General features: G+C 31.2%; 1 protein-coding gene across 1 annotated transcript; it reads left to right on the forward strand.

Annotated features, from left to right (window-relative positions):
* The first annotated feature begins 1,596 nt into the window (after positions 1 to 1,596).
* LOC148619876 (putative G protein-coupled receptor B0563.6) lies at positions 1,597 to 24,062 on the forward strand. Its single transcript, XM_088576966.1, has 2 exons — positions 1,597 to 1,822; positions 22,809 to 24,062. The coding sequence occupies exon 2, from the start codon at positions 22,819 to 22,821 to the stop codon at positions 23,875 to 23,877; it is 1,059 nt and encodes a 352-aa protein (XP_088433092.1). The 5' UTR covers positions 1,597 to 1,822; positions 22,809 to 22,818; the 3' UTR covers positions 23,878 to 24,062.
* Positions 24,063 to 24,085: the final 23 nt, after the last annotated feature.

Consider the following 24,085-nt stretch of genomic DNA (forward strand, 5'->3'; position numbering starts at 1 on the left):
ATGAAATGTTTATTTTTTTTTAAATTCTCCTAGAACAAGGAAAATATGTTCACAATTATCCAACTTCAAATAAAAAAAAATATGGACATTCTTCACATAAAATAATATTTATTTTATATTCAAAGTAATATAATGGTATGGAAAAAAACTTAATTAACTTAAGTTGGAACTGTTACCCAAATTTTAATAACTTTCATCATGTCCATACTCCCAGACCAATAAAATGTTTTCGCATTGTGCCTTGTATAATGCAAATGAACGTGATTCTGTATAATGTCCACATATGTATATTTAAAAAGTGTATATATCGAATGTGTTTATTAGAGCATAATGCACATTAATGTTAAACTACCTGTAGGCTGATCAACAAAATACGACGAACAAACGTTCACTGTATACCATAATCTATAATAATTTTCGTTTCGCAAGTTGGATACCGGAATATACCTATAACAGAGATGAATGCTTCCGGCATACGCGATCATTAGTGCATCGTACTTCGGCGCAACGTTTTTCATGTGGCTTTCGTGCAAGTGTGCTTCTTGTTCGTGTTTCTGGTGCTTCGTGTACGTGTGATTGGGAACGTTAAACGTTTCCGGATGTGTAGAGTACGACTTTAAAATTGCGCGCAAAGTAATCAGCACTTATTTACTCGAGATTTATCAGGCAATTGTTCAGGAAAATTAGGGTGAAGTATTATCCAGAGTAAACAAAAAGAATGATTGGCAAGAAGTTGCTGATAGATGTTAAAGGATATTGACTGTGCCACATGCTTGGGGTGCGCTGGATGGTAATAACGAGATAGGAAAATATGATGATGGTGGTGAAAGCAAGGATAGATCGTGTTGAGTCGGTAAAATCGTGATAAGCTTGTGCTAAGAACCTGATCGGATCAGGAAGATCGTGATAACCGATGATTTGAATGATTTGTTTCGTTTTTAAGTGTGATAATAAATCGTTTCTATTTTTTTAAATGTAATCTTAACAACTTTTTTTTTATTTTCATATAAAAATGAAAATTAATGCTATAATACCTTACATTTGATTCGTTCCACCGAGAAAAAAACAAAAACAAAACAAAACAAAAAAAAAACGAAAAAAAAAAACAAAAACAAAAACAAAAAAACAAAAACAAAAAAAACAAAAACAAAAACAAAAATTAAGATAGAACGATTATAAATTGGCTCAGGGACTGTAATAATTAAGAAATATAAATAACAGAGCTTTCTTTAATATAAAACATAACAAGTAGTTCTAAATAAGAAATAGTCATACACCTCACATTAAAGAATTTAAATATATTTTATACATATGCATAGATGATAAAATGCTTTACAAAAAAACAACTCAGTATTGTCTTTAGTAGTACCGGCTCCTCCTATTGGACATTTTGGTTACCTTTTACAAATAAAAATGTAGATAATTGTATTGAGAATTAGCCTTTACATTGTTTTTTCTTTGGTGTTGCTGATAAAATGCAAAAAGAATCATTTTTAACAGCTGACACTAATTGATCCAACGTACAAACAGATACGGAAACTATAGAGTAGTATCTTTTTTATAAATATAAAGTCTTTTCTGCATTGCTCGAAATAACAATCGCTGTTTCTCGGGAAGATATTAATTAGTTAATTTAGTTTGGTCTATTGATATTTGCTTACGTGGATTCACATGGATTCGATTGTAACACTGCTGTATTAAATACGCTGTGGAAGTGATCATCCTTGCTATAGAAATCTATGATCTACTTGTGCACGGTCATATCTTAGCTGCCACAAGTGTTAGTCTTTAATTGCAGGATGAAATCTTGTTAGACCTTAAGGTAGGATAAATATTTTTTAATTTGATCTGTTTTCTATTTATTTAGAACTTCATTTTAAGGTATTGGAAAATGCTTTCATTATTTATAATGGCATATACTTTCCTTGTCTTTTTTTTATTATTATTATTAGTTTTGTTTGTTTCGAGGAAAAATGAATAAGCAACTATTTTAGCAAATTTCCTATGTTTTGCTTGTTTTTTGCATCAACACAAGGCACACGAAAATACTACAAGGGAATATTAAATTTAAACACGGATACATTTTTGAGGGAGAGTGGGGGGTAAAATATCAGGTAAGTATTTTTGATAAATCATTGAAATGTAAATGGTAAAATCGAGTGATAAAAATATTTTTTACAATATTTGCACACTAAATCATTATGGCTGCTTTATTACATTTGGATATCGATGGTTATTAAGTACTACTCCAGCTACGAATAACGCAAAATGTGATTCATGGATAAAAAAAACCTATATATATTTTCTTTAATTTTGTTTGAATTGTCATCGTAAACAGAAATTAACATTCAGTTTTTAATTTTACCTGTGTTCTGAGGAGGAAACCAATATATAGAATGTATATTTCATAGTAAACAGAAAGTAACATGTGGTTTTTCATATAACCTATGCTCATAGAAGATAAAAATTATATGGAATGCACTGTAGATTTCAAGATAAAGGGAGATAACTCTGTAAATGACACTCAAATACAATAGAATCTATTGGATTTTCAATGTTGATTATCTCCTAAGAGCAGGCAGACTTGAATGAATAATTACACATTTCATAGAATAGACTCATAAACAACTTAACTGCAAAAATAGAAAAAAAATATGTAACCTTTTTTGGGGTGTATCACATTTTCAGATTTTTCATGATTCTTACAATGACAGCTACTTAAATATTTCATATGATCATATATCATAAATGCAATTGTTAGTATCATGCCATTTATTTCATTCATTTGCTTATCAATACAGAAACAGTAATCTAAACAAAGCATGGACAAAATATGGCAATAATGATCGACAAATGCATGATTAATCTCCAGAAGTACAAAGGACGCAGTATAAATGATAAAACAAAATATGTTTTCTGACATTTATGTATAAGTACCGAACAGGTAACAGATGTAACTACTACTATTTGTCTTCGTTGCTTTTCATATTTCTTTCTCACCATATGTTTTAGCTACTCTTGGTGTTCCTTTTTAAAGGCAAATTCAATGATGATTTATAAATAAATTTATCATTAGATTACATTACTATGCATGTAAAACATCATCAGACGGTTAAAACATTAAACAAATAATGGTAATGTAAATACCCATATTTACCACCTTTGATCTATTTCAGAAACACCGTCGTGAGAAAATCTTAATTATTACGAAATTCCACATGAAATCTCTATAATGTAGAGGCTTCATTTCTTTCCATTTCTTGTATTCCATTTGGTAGTTATCAATTATCTATGGTGGAGTTTGCTTCCCATCTTGAATGTTTGATCACATCTTATTTCTAATATCTGTTGGGACTTCCAGTTTATCTGGTTCTTATGCTGCCAATGACATTAATTCTTGAAACACGTGTGCAATATCTTATCTGTTTATAAGCCATAGGATATAATGTTTATTTCAATCCTTTGACATGTTTAAAAAATAGATTCTATTGTATTTGATTGTCATTTAGAGAGTTATCACCCTTAATTTTGAAAGTTACAGTGCAATTTATATATTTTTCCTCCTAAGATATTTCTGGTAAAATTTTGTAGAATGTGCTAAAAAAAAGGTTCGAACAAAACTGTTAATGCACTTTATTACTTTTTTCCTCCACTAGAAAAATGATCCATGAGACAGTTGATGGTTTTCAGTGCGTCCAAATAACAAGTGACATGTGTATTTCATAATGATTGTTTCGTAAAACCCAATTTATAGACCATTAGTTATAGTATTGATAGCTATGTAGATGCGACATACCTTTCGGAAATACACGGTCTTTGTTGTGAATTCAAGTTTCGATTTTGCTCCTTTTTACAGTACTTGTGTGTTGATGATGTAGAAGAATAGTAGCGCGGGAATTGAGAACGACGTCTATCTATAAACATTTAATGGAAAACTAAAGAATGACGTTTTATACATAAAATTCAATAACGACGTAACATGAGAGAGCGGTAATGCGTAAGAGCGCATGTTTGAAGGGCACATGAATTACAGAAGTCATTTCTCCTTGACAACTTGCATTTGATAAATGTATAGGACGGGACGTAGTTTGGGCAGGGTGGAAAAATGGGACTATGAACGGGGAGATTGAATGGAAGAATATGGAGAAATCAGTTTTAATTTTTTTTTTTTTTTTTTTTTTTTTGCAATTGATATTCAATTCAAACACATATGATATTTGATTTGAAAAGATATTAGAATGAACAGAAATAAATGTTTGTAAAACAGTGGACTGCCTAAATTTCCTACTTAATTGACATATACAGACAAATACGTCACATGTGACATTCATATTGTGTTCAATGATATGTTAATCATATGGTATTCATATGATGATTGTTTGATAATTTACATATAATTGTCATATGGTTAATGATAATAATCAAAGGATAATCGTGTTATAATAATATGTATACCTTAAGATATCATTCAACATACTCGATTTATTTAATAATCATATGTTGCAAACAATGTAAATATCATGTGTGGCACGTTCGGTTGTGTATTTATTTGCTTTTACACGTTTGTATCATTATACAATTATTACTGCGTCGCGTGAACTTGTGACATTAGGTTAAGTATAAATGTGGTCATCGATATCATTATCAATATATCATTTTAAAACTGTCTTGTCAGGATAATGTTTAAACTGTACCTAAACTTGATTTTAAGTTCATTAATTTAGCTTTTCTCACCGAATAAAAACAAGTTACAAAAAACGTAGAATACAATGCAAAATCTTGTACGAGGTAATACGAATTGAAATATATTTAGTAACTGCAGCAATTATAGAACACATATTTGATATACTTTTTCTTATAGAGTATCCAAATTGGTATATCAATGACGGGGTCAAAAATAATGGCATGTGTATACTACTAGTAGCGTATGCACCTCGAGTGCGGATGAAACGTTTAAAAATGTAATCTGCCAAGGGACGTTCAACCATAATCGCCCTATCAACCGGTTAATTGTTAACATAGTTTTAATTACATAAAGCGAACCTATAGACCCACATCCTTATCAATTTGAATTGAACATATACCGCATTTTAGGACAAATTGTTACGTTTGAAAATCAATTTATCGTAACATCTTGCTTAATCATGTTAAGAAAAAAGTTTACCTTTTTGTACATGTATACTGTATACTTGAATGTGGAAAAATTCCAATTGTAGGTTATATGGAGATGGGGCTTCTGAATGGGGGGATGGTGAAATTAATCAAGGAAAATGAGGAATAGGTAAGGGACGATGGGGAATGGTATACGGTATACGTGGGAAGTTCATAACATTCAAGTGTTTTACCAAATGTAAAAAAATGTGAACATGTGGGAGTGTGCTTCCTGGAAGAAAAGGATTCTAAGAAAAGTCATTTTAAACTTGTCTGATCCGGATTTAGCATTACTATCGGGAACCATTAATAAACTGTTTAATAATACTGCAGTATGTTTGTGACTTTCTGTCTCTTTATTTAATACACCAATGGTACATTATAGTCTTTAGATTGAAGTCAATTTTAATGACGTTTTTTCGTTGTTTCATAGCCTAATTTTCCTTTGGTTGAACTGTAGCTGGAACTGTTCACTTTTGAAGAACACATAAAACAATGTTTATCTCCATTTGATTTGACGTACCTTTATTTAGATTTTTGCTGTCCGTTTTCACGGTATTTATAGATTTATTTTTGCTGCTGGGAAGTATTGTCAATTTTTCATAATGTCACGTTCGGGATGGTGTTCGCTGAGTTATTTTATCCAATAATTTTTCGATACAAGTGTCGCGGAGGTGCATTATTGTTGCTAGAATACATGTATTACTATATTATACTAACTTGCACTAAGACGGATGCCGATGGTTGGGGTAGAACGTTTTTGAGCATCTGGAGTTCGTACCGGTTTTTTGTGAGAGTTCATATTGTAAGTGCTTTAGTTTTTGTGTTTACATTATTTTATGTTTTTTTTTATATATAATATATATGTTGTTCGGTTCGCTACATTGTGTATGTAGTTTCATGTATTTATGATTAGGTCATATATCTGGATTATTACAACTTTGACGCTTAGGTATTGTTCGTCGATATTTCATAGTCCTTTATTTGTCTTCATCCGTTTTAGTATTTTAACCACATTTAAGGTGTCAGGCATATTTGCAAATTCGTCTGCACCATTTCGTAAGCATTTACATTTATTATTTATTTTATGAGGCTGACATTTAATTTTATTGCGAACTCAGTCTTTTATACTTTAGCTCAAGATATTAAAATGTCACTTTACAGTAAGATCCCATTATCTTCTCATTAAAAGTCAAATTAAAAGATACATTCACATTTTCTTAATTTGAGTAATAGCGCATGTAATCTATATCTTTAAATCTAAGCTGCATACTGTTTAGTGCATGCCATAGCAAATTATACGAGATCATCTCTCGGTAATTTTTCTTTAACTAATTTATGACAACAGGATATACATGTATGCACTACCTTATAGGTCATGCTAAAAGTAAGGTTTCATAATTGATATATTCTAATGTTAATACCTGTCGAATCCAATTCCTAAAAATTCTGAAAACCTGTTTAAACCAGACACTATCTTAAGTGTATGTATTGCCATTCAAATGAGTTCTGAACCTTAACACCTGTGTAAACCGAACCTATTTTTAATTAAAATTAAATGAGACAGTTTTCACTGTCACTGCTTTTTTTCGGAAGGGGGGTGTTTCGATTTTTTTTTCATATTAGTGTAGTTAATTACACATGTTTAGTTATTGACATTTTTTATCATTATGATTTAAACTAAATATAACTTCCGTACTAGGATTAATTGAAAACATTATAAGTATTACATTACTGTTTCTCCACATAGAGTTTAAACCCCAGTCTGAAGCCATCACTTTCTGACATTGAAATTTAATCATAACTTAAGAAATAAGAGATGTGTTTACTGTATGTTTTTTTATTGACCTGTCGACTTGCATTGAGTTCACAAAAAATAAAGAGTACCAACAAATTCGGGTTATACACAACACATTCTTAAGCATGATGCTAAACCTTTCAGAAAGAGAGAACATAAATTAATATTTGTGTTTTGATTCTAATCACGAATAAAACTTTGAGGCATTTGATAACAACAACAAATAGTGAGGAAAATGATAACAAATGTCAGTGTAAATGATCAAGCAAAACCATAATGTTAAAACTGATGTTACATTTTCTGGTAAGTAAATAATCAGATAATACATTACCCTAAAGTTAATTTGCACTTCCAAACTTTATACAGGATAAGAAAAGCTTACTGCAAAATAGGCTAATAAACAGGTTTAACCTGTCGTTCCGCAAAGGTCTAGAGAAATTAAAAACTACTATTTTTCAAGAGCCATGAAATGTTGTTGTCTAAAGCGGCACGATAGACGTTCCTTAATATTTTGCTTGCTAATTGTTAATATTTAATTTGCAAGCCAGTTTTTATTGCTTGTTGTATTGTATTTCTCATATTATGTAGAATTTTGTTCTTATCGTTTGCACTGTTAGGCCATCTCGGTATTTAATTTTATCTTTTTATTTCATAAACTAGTAAAGCATGACATAGAAATTAGCGAACCACAATTTAGTGTTCCTTTGGGTGTGATATCTCTCGGAAATAAAAGAAGACATGACCGTTGTAATGCTAAATTCCAGACCTGCAGTCATCCATAAAAATACCATTGTAATTGGGAAATAATGTGCGACATTCGTCTGAGCTTTTAGCCTTATTTGGTTGTATATGTTATCACAATAGCTTTGAATTGTTTTTGGTTATAATGACGAGTCTTTTCCATTTATTTTACGGTTTAACCTCTAAATGAATGCGTTTTATATACTTTTTTCAATAATAATCCAAGTTCGATAAGAACAGTCAGTAGTTACTGGTTAAAAGGATACATAGAAAAGCTTCTAAATTCCGTACAGTCTAAAAAAATAACACTGAATGTTTGAAAATAATGAGTATTCTTTTCATAAAATAGAAGCTAAATGGGGGATAAAAATGTTATTGCATTTGTCCTTATTTTTAGACAAAACCGGTCTTAGTTGGTCGTTTGGTTCTTTTATTTATTAAATAAAATATTATCTAGATTGTTCATGAAAGTCGCATTTTGCTAATTTTAACGTTCTTGATTAGGCTTGATTTGTTTAATTTTAGTGAGAGACGACTGTATAGTTTTACCTAAAACACAGATTTGAATATAGGATGGGCTATGATTTTGTGAAAGTATTGCAAATGTAAACCAAAAAAAGTTGTTTTATTTTCGGTCGGGTTTTTTTCAGCAAGGACCGTGTTTGAATTGTTTATGGATTTGTAGTTGAAGTCTTTGTACCCAAAACAACTGAGTTTATGTACGCCATATTTGCTCTTGTTCAATGGTTTTGATTTCAATAATAAGATATTTTACATTCATTAAGTTTTTTCTGTAATTGCAAAAAAAATGCGACTTATGTTACAAATAAATCACAATGACACGACCTCGCCTTGTTGAATTTTTAACATTACTTATGTGTTCCTTTTTATCAAAATCCCTGAAATTCAAATCACACTTTTGATTAAAAGGAAAAAAAATCGCAATAGTTAATGCAGGCAATAATTTCGTAACTTACAGTAAACTGCCCTATAAAAAAATACATGGACTACGTACCCACGTACCCACAATGATCGTAAACTACCAAATGCATTTTACATTGTATTGTATCGTAGATAGATAACTCATGTTTTTTTTCCTGTCTTGGCGTTCCTTACTTCATTGTGATGATCTATTTCCTTTTATTAAATACAGACCCGTACATCATTTATTGAAAAAAAAATGGCTGAAGGCTTTCATGTAAACCACGATGTTTAATCCTCGTTTGTTAAAAATATCTAAATTGTAATCATCACTTTGAAATTTTTTCAAAAGACTTGTTAAGATACATTTTATTTCTTGCATAGTGTCTGTGTTTGTTCCACTTACTTCAAAGTAAACCTATTAAATGCACACTCTAATCAGATATCGCAGAATCTTTTTAATGATCTGTATTTAAAAAAGTAGTAACTGGAAAAGATCAGCTCACTAATATCCACATCGAAGACTCAAACCAAAGAAATAAGAAACAAATGTAGATAAATTATCGTGAACCATCCCCATTAACTACCCTATTAATGTTTAGTACCAAACTGGTGTCAGTTTCACAAAAAGTCGTACGTGTAAAATTGATCGTATATTATATATATATTATATATGTATGATTACGTGTTGAGATTTGGTTTGTTAAGATTATATATGACATCATGAACCTCTTGTCGTTGCTTAACAAAATGTGATTTTGTACTTATACTACATAATTTGCATTTGGTGAACTTTCAATTATTTTAGATGTGGGGTGGTTAACGGACAGTCGTATTGGAGATGAAATATAAAATGGCAAAATGGGGAGATAAGTTTAAATTAATTATTATTATTTGTATGAAAATCATATTTAATTTAGTGTAAAACAATAGTTTAAATTGCTAAAGAATAATAGAATTTTAAAATTCAAGTTGATAATGTAAAACGAATATAAAGACAAATACAAAAAGAGATTCTTTAGAAAATGGTGATTTTTGGGGTAGTGGAATTCACTATGGGGAATGGGAATGGATACAATGTTTATTGTATATGGTGTAAATTGGTAGGTTTTAATATCATTAAAGAGCTGTAAGTATCTTACAAAACATGAACAAATGGAGGTCAATATGGTGATTTTAAAGTTATCAGTTTTTATCTTCACATTTCAATTTGTTACAATATATACGGACTACCCTGTTTGGTTAGTCTTTTTGACTGTTTATCAATTCGGTATATATAAACCCTTTTGACTAACAAATGAAATAAGAGCTTCAAGCTCTTGATAATTATAAACGAAAACAAAGCATTGCTCTATCTATTCTTTCGTAAATGCAGATAACAAATCTTTTTGTTTTTTTTATTTGTTATTAAGAATATCAATTATATTTATAAAACTTTTGATATATGCCTATTTGATGTCAATTTATGTTAATAAGAGAGATCGAAGGAACCAGGATTCGAATGGCAATTACAACAATAGTTTCAAGATAAAAGCTAGACAGGGAAGTTAATAATCAGCTTATATTTACTTCGAAAGAATATAATCACTGTACTGTGTTTAATTTGAGGTCGCCAGATTTCCATATCGTTATATATTAATGTATGGAAACGATGGAATATAGATAAAACCATATGAATTATTTTTTTAAATACTGGAATGGCAACACACACACACACCAAATGGAAAATATATAATAATTGTTTTTCTAGGGTACTCCTGGCCTACTGATATCAAATCAATAATTGTAAATCCAGATGTCATCTGACAACGCGTTCTTAAAGTATATAGCTTAATTTCAACTTCGTATTGTGGAGTTCGTTCTCTTTAAATCACATAATTTTAGTACTACCGTCCTGATTATAAATATATGTATGTAAATAAAAATTGACGTATTTGAATGGGTTCCATACTGAATTATATTTGTGAAAAAAAGTGTCCACCTTGTTAACTCGATTTTTACTGATTTCCAATGGCAAGTACTATATTAGTCTTTCTTAAACAGACAGCTCGGCAGTACAGCTTTATTGGAAACAACAACAAAACAAAACAAAAACTAACAAACATACTAATAAATAAAAAGGTGTGTATTTGGAAAAAGCTGTTTATACGCAGTTTAGTTAATATACAAGGTAAAAGTGTGTTTTCAATTAATATGAATCTAATGTATAAAAATAATGTCTTGCAAAAAAAATGTTAAAAGATAAATGGAATAAAAAGACAGAAAGAAACGATAAGATTTAAAAGAATTATAAAAGCAATAAAGATAATTGGATTCCATTAGTGATACATTTGAGAGGGTGGTTATGTAAAGAGGCCTGCTGATTTATCGGAACATATAAGCAATCTAAACTACCCTACATATTTCTAAAAAAAGTGATTCATAACGTATACTCCTAGGAGTGCATCTTTCTTTTTGAAGTTTTCCATTTTATTTCAAAAACCTTTTTAAAGTTTTTTTAGATCCTAATTTTAGCTATGTTGTTATGAACTGTCAGAAGACTTTATATTATCATAGCTAATCCATGTGATAATGATCACCGATAGATATGTTTAAAAATAAGTAATTATAATTATATACTGTATAGTTTATTTATCTTTTCAACTAGATCTATTTTGCTTTTATTCATGTCGTAAATTTTCAAGACACTATAAAAACAAACAAAAAAACAAAAACAAAATAAAAATGTTGCACTGATTATTTTTATTAAATATGAAACAAACACTGTTTCACCTCTTAAAATCCTCTGGACCAGGGTTATGTTGCGACCACATTGAACGCATCATTACAGAAGTTTTGTGGTCGTCACAATGGACTGTTGGATCGTTACGGTTTGTCCATCTGCATAACGAGAACCGATTTGCTCGCCGTGTCATAGATTTCCTTTCCTCTTTCACCTATCCCGGACTTGCCATTTTATGGTGTGTGTTTTAACAAAGGCAGAGGATGCTTAACCTGTCGGTGAACCTGGTCTATGCTCCCAGTTTTGATTGATTCCGAGTTATCTATTTGTGTTTTTTTCTTTGTACGTGTTATTTTGATTAATTTATGTTTTTGTTGTGTGTATCCGTTTTCCCTGTCTGGTCTTTATGCTATCTGCTCGCATCTTGGTTCCCTTCAATTCTTTTTAACAGTATTTGACATATTTTACCATTAATTAATATTGAAGAAATTAGAAATATGTGTTATACATCTAGTAGGCAATTCATTGTGTGGACAGACAATAAATAACGATCACAGTTTAACAATTATTTACTTTGGACAACAACATCTCTCATATTAGCTAAATGGCATGATTGTGGAACGATTCGTATGACTTGGTTGAACAAAATGGTTAATCATTTGAACATCGCAAACATAGTATGAGGATGACTTCAATGACACACATTATTACTAACAATCCATTATACCATGTACATTTCTTCATGAAGTAGACTATTGATGTAGAAATTATATTTCACTTCTTATTCTGTCTAATGAAAGGTCAAAGTCTGAAAAATGCTGGATTTTTTAATCGATAACATATTTGTCCAGTGTGGTGGACGTGTTTTTCAACAAATAGTCGGCATTCCAATGGGGACAAATTGTGCTCCTTTACTTGCTGACCTATTCTTTCACTCTTATGAGGCTGAATTTATAGCTGATCTGATCAGAAAGACAGAACATCGTTTGGCTAGATCCTTCAATCTCAGTTTCCGCTATATAGATGACGTATTATCTTTAAACAATCCTAATTTCGGGAATTTGATACATCGCATCTACCCAAAAGAACTTGAGATAAAGGATACTACAGACACTGTGAAGTCAGCCTCATATCTTGACCTACACTTAGAAATCGATGATAAAGGAAAACTATTGACCAAACTTTACGACAAACGTGATGACTTTTCATTCAGAATTATCAACTTTCCTTTCATCTGTGGCAATATCCCTTCGGCTCCTGCGTATGGAGTATTCATATCACAACTCATACGTTTTGCCAGAGATTGCCAAAACTATGCAGACTTTTTGTATCGCGCTAGAACTCTAAGAAAAAGGCTTCTGGAACAGGGTTATGTTGCTACAAGATTGAAGTCATCACTACAGAAGTTTTATGGTCGTCACCATGAACTCGTGGATCGTGACGGTTTATCCATCAGCACCATGAAAACTGATTTATTCAACGGGTCATAGTTTTCCTTTCCTCGTTTGTCTACCCCGGACTTGACTTTTTATGAGCAACTCGGCGGGTGCTTCTACCGGTGCACCTGGTCCATGCTCCCAGTTTTTAGTGGAATCCGAGTTGCTCATTTACTTTTGTTACTTTGTATGTATGATTTTAGTTACTTTATGTTCTTTGTTGTGTATGTCTGTTTTCCATGTCTGATCTTTGTCCCTGGATTGCATTCTTTTGATTACCGCTTTAACCTTGGTTCCCTTGATTACTCTTTAATATCAGGTGGTCAGAAATATTCAATAATCATGTAGTGATTAAGACAATACCTATACCGCTTATTGTTAGAAATGTCCATAGAACACTTTAATTTACAAATTGCTGATGTGTACAGTTTATTCAGAAATGTATTTCTGCATATCTTGATAACTGGAAATATCAAATGAAAAATATGAATTATTTTTGTAGCTATAAAACAGCCCAATTATAATTTGATTCACACTTAAGCTGTCAAGTTCAGAGGAAATTAGATTATTGTACTAAAACCCACATCTGTTTTAATCCTTCTTCTTTACAAATAATTTAGAGAAAAATACAGACTGCTGTAAAAAGGATTGGTTGAATTATATTACATCGATATAAGCCGGGATATTAAAATAGCATATCTGATATTTGTAATTAAAATTACATTATAACTTAGAAGCATCTTAATAGTACGAATGGAGTAATAACCAGGACTTGCAGGTTTTAATTGTAAGTAAATTACATGTTTTTTTTCGTTTGTGTTTATATTAGACATGAGAATAGTAGTTGCTTTGACAAAGGTGTATGTTTGTATTTTATTTTCTGTTTACGCCATGCCAAATAAGAGAAAAAATACCTAAGACAAAAATATGTGATAAACAATTACCAAATAGAGGCAATGATTAAGCTTTGCAAATTTTGGTTCCAGAGCATTTTCTATGCAATCTTTTTTAATTGAATATGAAGACCAATGAGAACATTTTTTTTAAAGATGCATTCTTTTATTTGACTTTGGATATGTTTAAAAGTGGAATCTAAATTTAAAATCAATTTCTTAAAATTGATCATATATGATTATTATTAACTCTACCGCCGTTGTCTATTTTTTTATCATCCAGAAGATACATGATTTATTAATGTCTTCTTGGTCTCTTAGTTTTTCTATCGCCTGCAACGAATGTCGCGGAAGGCGAGACTAAGGTTTTGCTTTTCCAACGGCGATGACCGCGTCTTCCAACTTGACGTTATTATTTATTTATTTTTTTTTTTGCCAAGTTCATTTGAACATGAATCCCTTATACTAAGTAATGATATTTGGTATACATACGCATTATTATTATTGCATCACAAATTCATGGCAATTTCACTCATATATCCCCGCGGCCTTCGTTTCTTGACTTAGAAAATTTGATGTTAAAAGTTTAACATTAAGGTTTCTTATAGTTCATTTAGCCATGTTTATGCATGAGTGGACGGAACCTACAGTGCTCCCTCGCCTAGCTATAACACCCTTCTTCAATAGCGGCCCCTCATTTATTGCCATAAGTTTCGTAAGTCCACTTTTCCTGAAGTTCAATAGATTCTATACGATTTATTCTCTCGATATATCTCCTACCTCTTATACCACCACAATTGAGCCTGCCCAAAAGGTGGTAATATAAGGAAGGGTGCACTGATTTATTTTTATTTCATTGATGCTTCCTTCTTTCTGGTTCTTCTTTCTTTGCATTTACTTTTTGTTTGGAGGAAACGTAATTGAACTCTATGAAGCCTGTTCATCCATCTGCCTCCTCGCGCATTTTGTAGTGGTAACACACAAATGATAATTGTATAATTTCATATTATTATAGACAATATGAAAGCAACACAAAAAAAAAACAAACACCATTATATCGACAATATCAAACAGACAAGACGTATCGCTGTGATAATAGTAAATTAATGGAATCCGTATGCTCGTTTACCTTTGATTTTTTGTCGTGTTATTTCACGTTCTTTATGGTGCGTGTCTATTTTTCCTGTCGAGTCTTTATTCTATAAATGTATTATTTTGATTTCCGCTCGGATCTTGACAGCCTTGACTACTCTTAGTCAGTTTCGTTATTTAAAATTTGAACATCGCATATATCTTTGTATTCAGGTAATTACTGAAATAACTTTTTTTTTATGTGTCGGTATTTTTGCTTATTATTAAATATGTTGTTTGCAAACAATCGTTTATCTATTGAATGTTTACTACCATGATATGTTCTTTAATATCTTTGATTAATAGTGTTTGGTTAAGAACAAATATAAATATTATTGTTAATATACTGTTTGTTAAGTGTGTTTTAAATTTAAGACGCAGATTAAATCCATTCTAGAAAAGCAGAGGACGCTTTCCCTACAGGTGCACCTGATCCATGCTCCCATTTTTTTTGTGGAGTCTGAGTTGTTCATTTGCTTTTGTTACTTTGTATGTATGATTTTAGTTACTTTATGTTCTTTGTTGTGTATGTCTGTTTTCCATGTCTGATCTTTGTCCCTGGATTGCATTCTTTTGATTACCGCTATAACTTTGGTTCCCTTGATTACTCTCTTTACCCGAAACAATTAGTCTTTCTAAAATGGCAAACTAATATCGGGATAGTTAAACCATACTACTACATGGTATATTTCTAATTCTCCCTCCATTATTGAAATTTATTAAGTCCAGTAAAAATGGCATTCGTTTACAGATAGCTTCAAGTGTTACATAGACTTGGTCTAAACATAAATGTCTTATTCTGACAATGTTACATACACTAGCAACAACAATAATACCTAAAGCATCAATCAAACACAGTGTCAACTATGTTCCATTAGCAACAGAACACTAAAGAACCCTAATCAAATTGAGCACCGAACTGTTAATATGATCATTGAAAGATATGTACGTTTGGGTGGACTCAACTAGTAATTACATTGTGTTCCATACATCACGTTTGGTCACAGTAAAATTGTTTATAATCATGATACAATATAGAACGGGGATTTAGTTTTTATTTTTTTTTTCTTTATGCTTGTATAGAGTTGTTTAGCAGAATTTGTTGTACTATGTGACACAAATCAAGGTTATTTCAAATACAGTATAAATAGTACAAAGGATTTAAAGTTTAAAAGAAATGTTTGTAGTGCATTATTTTAGTTTAGTTGCAAATAAAACAAGATGAATTATAATTTTGAAAATGAAAATTTAACTTTCAAAAAAACGTCTTTGCCTTGATGATAACTCTTTGTACTAAAAAGGTATATTCGTAGTTAAAATAAGCATAGGCAAACACTTCATACTTATGTACAGTTCTTAGGGTTCCTTCTATCAAAGACACTATCGATACATGATAAAGTAAGTGTTCCAATAGACATGCACCCAATAAGGTCGTCAAAACCGTTACAGAAACAATAAATATTATTGAAAACATGTTGTTTTTACTGTACATTACCGAATTGGGAAAACAGTTAAGTAACTGTCTTTGTAAGAATCATGCACAATCTGAAAAAAAAATGTGATACACCCCAAAAAAGGCTACATATTTTTATTATTGTAATTAAGTTGTTTTATGGGTCTATACTATGAAATGTGTAATTATTCATTGAAATCTGCCTGCTCTTAGGAGATAATCAACATTGAAAATCCAATAGATTCTATTGTATTTGGGCGTCATTTACAGAGTTATCTCCCTTAATTTTGAAATCTACAGTGTATTCTATATAATATTTATCTCCTAACACCACGGGTTATATGAAAAACTGAATGTTAATTTCTAACGTGAACTGCAGCTATCAATGAAGTGTTGTTTCCAGTATTCAAAAAAAAAAACAAAAACTTGAACTTACATATTTACGCGAATCTAGCCCACGATAATGAAACTATACTCGGCGTCACATAAATAACATACTGTTAAAATTTGAATAAAAATATTTTCTACGACTTTATTGACACCAACCGTCGTTTAAATTGTCTTAAATGACTTGCTCATTAGTTTAGCCAAACAGCTTCTCCCTAAACAAGTCGCTTATTAGCTTAAATCATGCGTAACAAATCCTTACGGGAAAATCCCATACTAATATCCGCCATGTTGGTTTCTACGGGACGATTTGTTTACAAACGAAGTTCGTAAGTTCCCGTCGAACTCCGGTGAGAATCGTCTGCTTGATCAACTTCTCGGTATTGTACGTTGTTCGTTGTTCGCGTAAAATAAATCCGAGATATCCGAAATAACGCCGAAATGCATTCTGGGTTCTTCGGTTTTTTGAGAAACCATTTAAACGTAAACAACATCTCCTAGCAACCCGATCACTGTAATTATGGCCGACTTTTTACAATGTAAATATTGGCACCGAGAATTAAAATCTGACTGGAATTTAACGATTCAATGTTTAGGGAGAAGCCCTTTGGCTACACGAATGAGCAAGTCATTTAAGACAATTTAAACGACGGTAGGTGTCAAAAACGTCGTAGAAAATATTTTTATTCAAATTTTAACAGTATGTTATTTATGTGACGCCGAGTATAGTATTATAGCCTTCCAAACATTAATGTTGAATTTGTCTAAAGCCGCAAAGATTAAAATGTATTTTCTACTGATTTGATCTATTCACTGCATGCAATATTCGTATGTTTGTTTAGATAATGCGAATGTTATATGGGTTCGCAACATTGTATTTCCTAAATGTAGTTGTCAAATTTTCAAAGCTAAAATATGATTTATGCAAACACTTTAACTGTTATTTGTCACCGTATTACTGAAAACAAATGTTATTTGATATTCTGCTTAATTATATGTGAGGAAACAAATAAATTACTAACTAAGCATTCTTTAAACTAATCAACAAAACAATAAATTTCATATGAAGAACACATTGTTTTGTCAACAAAATAATTAATACAAACACAAGCGAGATTCTCTAAGATTTATTGGGAAATGGTACGCTCAAGGATGTTTTGTTAAAACAAATTATTATTTTATATTTCAAAATGAATGTCCTTTTTCTAGATAACATATTAGAGGAAAAAAACATTTCTAGAATAGCTACAAGTAAGGTAAGGCTTTTTTTTCAAATTATTCATTCAATTTTTTTTTTACAATATTGTCGACCAAAGAAACATTGAACATTGAAATTGGTTTTGGAGATTCATTTATAAGAGTGCACCGTACGTGTGATTTCAGGTTTTTTTGTTTGTTTGTTTGTTTGTTTTTTTTTTTTTCAAGAAAATAAAACCTGTAAAACATAAAGAAACATACATTTGGATTTTACATTTCAAATGAACGAAAGAAAAAAACTAATTTTAGAACAACACTGATATGAAATTTTCGTGAGTTGAAAAATTGTTTAAAATAATATTAAAATGTGCTTCCCATTAATAATCTTCCACGCAAATATATTTGCAAAATACGTAATCTTTGAACTGAGAGAGAGAAAAAAAACAAGTATTGATAAATACAAGCCATTCATTTTCTCAACCTTCATTATAAAATTGATGTTGTTAAGCAGTAGGAATCCATACTACCTTGTTTGATGACACGTTATATCATGATTGTCTATGACTTTCCCATTAACAAAGATATGTCGGTAGCATAGTTATTTCGAATCCTTAGTTAGATCAAAATAATCAGTTCATGAAATACGAAACGCTGAAAAAATAAGATAAGTGAAGATTGGTAACAACCGTACCGGAAATTTATAAAATTTGTTGTAGAAATTATATATATTTTTTCATTAAGATTCTTCAGGATCTGATTATTTTCTGAAATCCTGCATACTATGATGTTTTTGAAATAAAAATAATCATTTTGAATAAAAAAAAAAATAAAATTTAAAATGTTTTTTATAATTTAATTTGAAACTAAGTACCTTTTAAAACATGTTTAATAATATTAGTTATTTGTCTTAGGCTTTTAAATTATACGCTTTTGTGGCATTTTAGATACTGTCATGTTTTTAGTAATGTTGTAAAAAATGTTTTTATCATGTTCTTATAAAAAAACTTGATGATCCACATGCAACATGTCATGACTGTTGGAACATGCAAAATGCGAGTTATACTAGCATTATCAAATACCTTAGAGATTGTTTGAACACAAACGCGGTTTGTAAAGGACTAAGCGTCGAGTAAAAATGCAAGAGCAAGAAAGAAAATACAGTGTTTGTACTTTTTTCTAACTCAGAGCAAAGATGTAACATAGCTTTATATTGTCAAGAAATTTACGTACATAGTTTGATATCAAATGATATTTAGAGAGTCACTTTGTTATTTGAATTTCAATAGGATGAATATGTGCTAACAATAACATTTTTCTTTCAAAGTTATGCAAAATACAACTCGTTTGAATGTTTTACCATCCTCTTTCTTACACCACGAATAATTCATCATGTAAACCACTAAGTTTAAATTATACTGCCTACTGATTACACGTTATTTGTCATCAAATTCCAAATGTTGATTAATTAACTTTGTTGACAAATTTCATATTGTTTTGTTAAAATTGAGCCATCAAACCTGCATAACTAATTTAAGCATACGGTATCGAGAGTTTTGTAGATATCGAATTATATCAAGCATATTTACCTGCTTTTTTGTGTATTTTTTCTTCCGGTTGGGGTATTTTAACACATACCTCCGACGCATTCGTCAGCATACCAAATTAGTTTAGCATATATGGTGTTATGACTTAAGGAGGTATACCTAGGGTTAAGGACATGACTCTTGAAATCAGTGATATGTTTGTATCATATTCAATTGTATCAAAACTTATCAAGTTTTCATTTGAAACAGCATGAAATCAATCCAAATTACTTTGATGCTTGTTTGAGGTAGATGTGAAATGTTGAATAAATATACAAAATTATGTAATAGAATTATTCTCCTAAGAATGTTATAAATGTAGATAGCATTGAACAGTTTTGTTTTGTTTTGCTTGTTTGTTTTGTTTTTTTTTCTGTTTTTGTTTGTTTGTTTGTTTGATTTTGTGTTATATTTTTTACTATTGGAATTTACAGACATATAATTTCAATAGTTAAACCTTTTCAATCTTTGAACACTCATTATTTTCTGATGAATGTTTAAAGTACTGATCGATCTTAGACTAGTAATTAGTTCCCAATTTCTTATCAACTCCATCATGGTGTTCTGTAAGATTTCAGACCGGATCTTTATATGATTACAACATTTAATCATTTTGAAACATATCCGTGCGGAAACGACGATGGTATTCTACAGATTCTTCCGTTGCTGAATTGATACATTGATTTTTGTCATGTCAAATTAATGTATTTTTTGTTGTTGTTGTTCTGTATTATAAGGTTGGTGTTGGATGTAATGTTACTACGACTCCATAAACAGTGCCCAAAACACCACATGCAAATAATACTGCAATTCGCCATCGGTCAACGATCCTTTAATTTGGTGACAGCCTTCATCTACATTCTTTCATTACTAATTTTTTTTTACTGTTTTACAACAATATTAGCATCAATAATATAATAGTAATAATAAAGGAATAACAATAATAACAACAATAATTATAATAAACACAAAATTATCATTTTTAAAATGATAAATTCGATTTATTACATAATCATCTTTTTTGCCTTCAAAAATATTCAAAATGTGTCCGTGGATGATCCGAAATTCACATTAATCGAGTATCCGTTATTTAGAACAAAACTTCTAAGAAAGAGTAATCAAGGGAACCAAGGTTATAGCGGTAATCAAAAGAATGTAATCCAGGGACAAAAACCAGAAATCGAAAACAGGCATACACAACAAAGAACATAAAGTAACTAAAATCATACATACAAAGTAACAAAAGTAAATGAGCAACTCGGTCTCCACTAAAAACTGGGAGCATGGACCAGGTGCACCGGTAGGGTAAGCGTCCTCTGCTTTTCTAGAAACACCCGCCGAGTTGCTCATAAAAAGTCAAGTCCGGGGTAGACAAACAAGGGAAGGAAAACTATGACCCGCTGAATAAATCAGTTTTCATGGTGCTGATGGATACACCATAACGATTCACGAGTTCATGATGACGACCATAAAACTTCTGTAGTGATGACTTCAATCTTGTAGCAACATAACCCTGTTCCAGAAGCCTATTTGTTAGAGTTCTAGCGCGATACATTAAGTCTGCGTAGTTTCGGCAAGCTCTGGCATAACGTATTAGTTGTGATATGAACACTCCATACGCAAGAGTCGAAGGGATGTTGCCACAGATGATAGGAAAGTTGACAATTCTGAATGAAAAGTCATCACGTTTGTCGTAAAGTTTGGTCAATACTTTTCCTTTACCATCGATTTCAAAGTGTGGGTCAAGATATGAGGCTGGCTTCACAGTGTCTGTAGTATCCTTTATCTCAAGTTCTTTTGGATAGATGCGATGTATCAAATCCCCGAAATAAGGATTATTTAAAGATAATACATCATTTATATAGCGGGAACTGAGATTGAAGGATCTAGCCAAACGATATGTTTCTTTCTGATCAGATCAGCTATAAATTCACCCTCATAAGAGTGAAGGAATAGCTCAGCAAGTAAAGGAGCACAATTTTTTCCCATTGGAATGCCGACCGTTTGTTGAAACACACGTCCATCACACTGGACAAACATGTTGTCATTTAAAAATTCCAGCATTTTGTAAACATCTTCCTCTGTATGTTTGGAAGATGATTTGGAATTATTTCTTACAAAGTATGAGGAATCTCTACCAAGAACAATATGGAGGAATCTCTACCAAGAACAATATGGAGGAATCTCTACCAAGAACAATATGAAGGAATCTCTACCAACAACAATATGGGAAATGACGTTTGTTTTTCTTCCGCGTTTTGTTTTGCGTTTTTCTTTGGAAGTGGGGGGAATGGGAACCTGGTACTTGGAATCTTACCTGAATTTGACTATGATTTGTGGTCTGTACTAGACGCTAATGCCTTTTGAATGAACTATCAAGTGTACTGTGGTAAAATAGACGTTTTAATGTCACAACCTGAGAATAACAGGAAAGGCTTTGAGAATGAACATAACGAACAAGTGTACCAAATTAAAACCCCTTTGTCAAAATAAGAAACAAAATCAAAACCAAAAACGTGATGGCATTGGCAATGTATAATAGTCAATGTCCTATTCTTATCATGAAATACCGCATTGCCTCGTTTATTACTTTAAGTACCATTCAAACATATTTGACTTCGTCTGGTATGAATGGAAATAATTGAAGTAAATATATATGCAATTCCTTTAACCATAAGAGAATGTCTGCACAAAAAGAATGAAAATTTGTTGGAGCATTTATACGATGATTGACAACATATTGTGCACGGAAAATTTTGTTTAAAGTAGTATGGTATGAACAGCATTTAAGCTCTACTTAAACAAAACAAAATACCTGTGATTTTGTGTAAAAAATAATTACTAATTCGAATAATAACTTCTGTATTGTATTTGATTTTAACACACAGTTTAAATATAAACACGGTTTTGGTCGATGCAATATATTCTAGATCGTTAATCATTTCCTGTAATCGTGTTTTGAAATTCAGAGTAAAAACTAGTACATCTTTAGGGTCAGCTCTGTTATAGTGTAATTTCAGTACATCATGTTATTATACCGAATTGTTCTTTTCTATAACAAGCAACTGTATGCGTCAATAAGAAACAGGATATTTGCTTCTTTTTTTTGTTTTTTTGTTTTTGTTTGATTGTTTTTTTTTCTTGCATTGTTTAACTTATTTATTTCCTTTCTCGGTACTGTTATTATTATTTCCTAATTCATTATCAGAACAACATTGTGCAAAGATGTCTGGTTAATTTCAAATGCTAAATTGTCGTTATAATGTATATTTATGTTGTATGTCTCTCTTAATCTTCCCATTTGTCAATATTGGTCAAATCAACATGAACTGATAAAACAGTAGACATTTTATTCCTTTGGTCTTTTCAAACTGTTATACCCGTTTTTTTTTCAGTAATACCAAGATGAACATAACGGCATTAACAACGGAGGTCATTTCATACAACGAAACCAACGATCTTATGCAATATAAAACCAACTCTTCGGACGATGATGATATAGTGGTGGTAATATGTGAAAAGTATATTGGTCCAGCTCTCTGTGCATTTGGAATTATGGGAAATATATTGAACCTTGTTGTTCTTTTTAGAGGACTACTAAACGAACCACCATATTTATACTTAAAGGCACTTGCATTTGCTGACACGTTAGCGCTGGTTTTGTCACTGTTTCACATGACTCTATCAAGCAAATCGGATTTGTTTGGATGGAAGATATTTGATGCGTACGTATTTTTTCCGTTTGTCAATTTCTTCATTGCGTCAAGTGTCTGGTTGACAGTTGGTGTCACTATTGACAGATTTGCTTTTGTCAAAGCACCACTGTGGGCACGTGCTCAATCTTCATTGAAAAAAGCAAAAACAAGAATAATTATAATTATACTTCTTACATTATTCATAACAACACCTAGATTCTTTTGTTTTCGTATACAACAATTGGGTGTTTCCGACCGTTACGGTATACTGCCAACGCCATTCCGTGCATCAAGCCAATACAGAATATATGACATTGTATGCATTGCACTATTCCATTTGACTCCATTGATTATATTCATCATTGCAAATGTATATCTGATTTTGGCGGTTGAAAGAGCTAGAGGAGTTCGAAAAGAATTCAACATTCGGAACAATAAAGAAAGTGACTGGCAAGTTGAACAACGAAGATTGACTATCACACTTATCAGTATTGTTATGCTGTCAATTATTGCAATATTCCCATCAACAATTGGTGATTTTACAAAAATTTTAAGCATATCATTTTCGAGTTATCGGCGATTACGGCATATATCAAATTTGCTTCTATTGTGTAATTTGTCCATGAATTTTCTGTTGTATTGTGCGTTTAACAAGCGTTTTGTGCGGTCTTTGAAATTTACATTCGGAGGAAGTTATATAAAAGTGAAAGATTCATTCCGAAAAACAAGATCGGTGAGGTTTTCTCGAAGTGAGACGAATGTATTCTAAACCGCATGACTGATGGCTAATAAGCGATTTCAGGAACTGTTTTGTAATATAAATATACATTTTAATACAATTGAAATTGTATGCATTCCAAACAATAAAAAACCGAGTGGTAGAATGTAGTAAATCAATGACAAGGCAGTGCTGACTAAGTATAATGATTCTTTAATAAATGTTGTAACTTCTAATATGTCTGTCATTATTTGACATA

Source organism: Perna viridis, chromosome 4 (genome assembly GCF_037379345.1).
Source record: "Perna viridis isolate PV_CMFRI_1.1 ecotype Kerala chromosome 4, ASM3737934v1, whole genome shotgun sequence".
In the NCBI taxonomy this organism is placed as follows: Eukaryota; Metazoa; Mollusca; class Bivalvia; order Mytilida; family Mytilidae; genus Perna; species Perna viridis.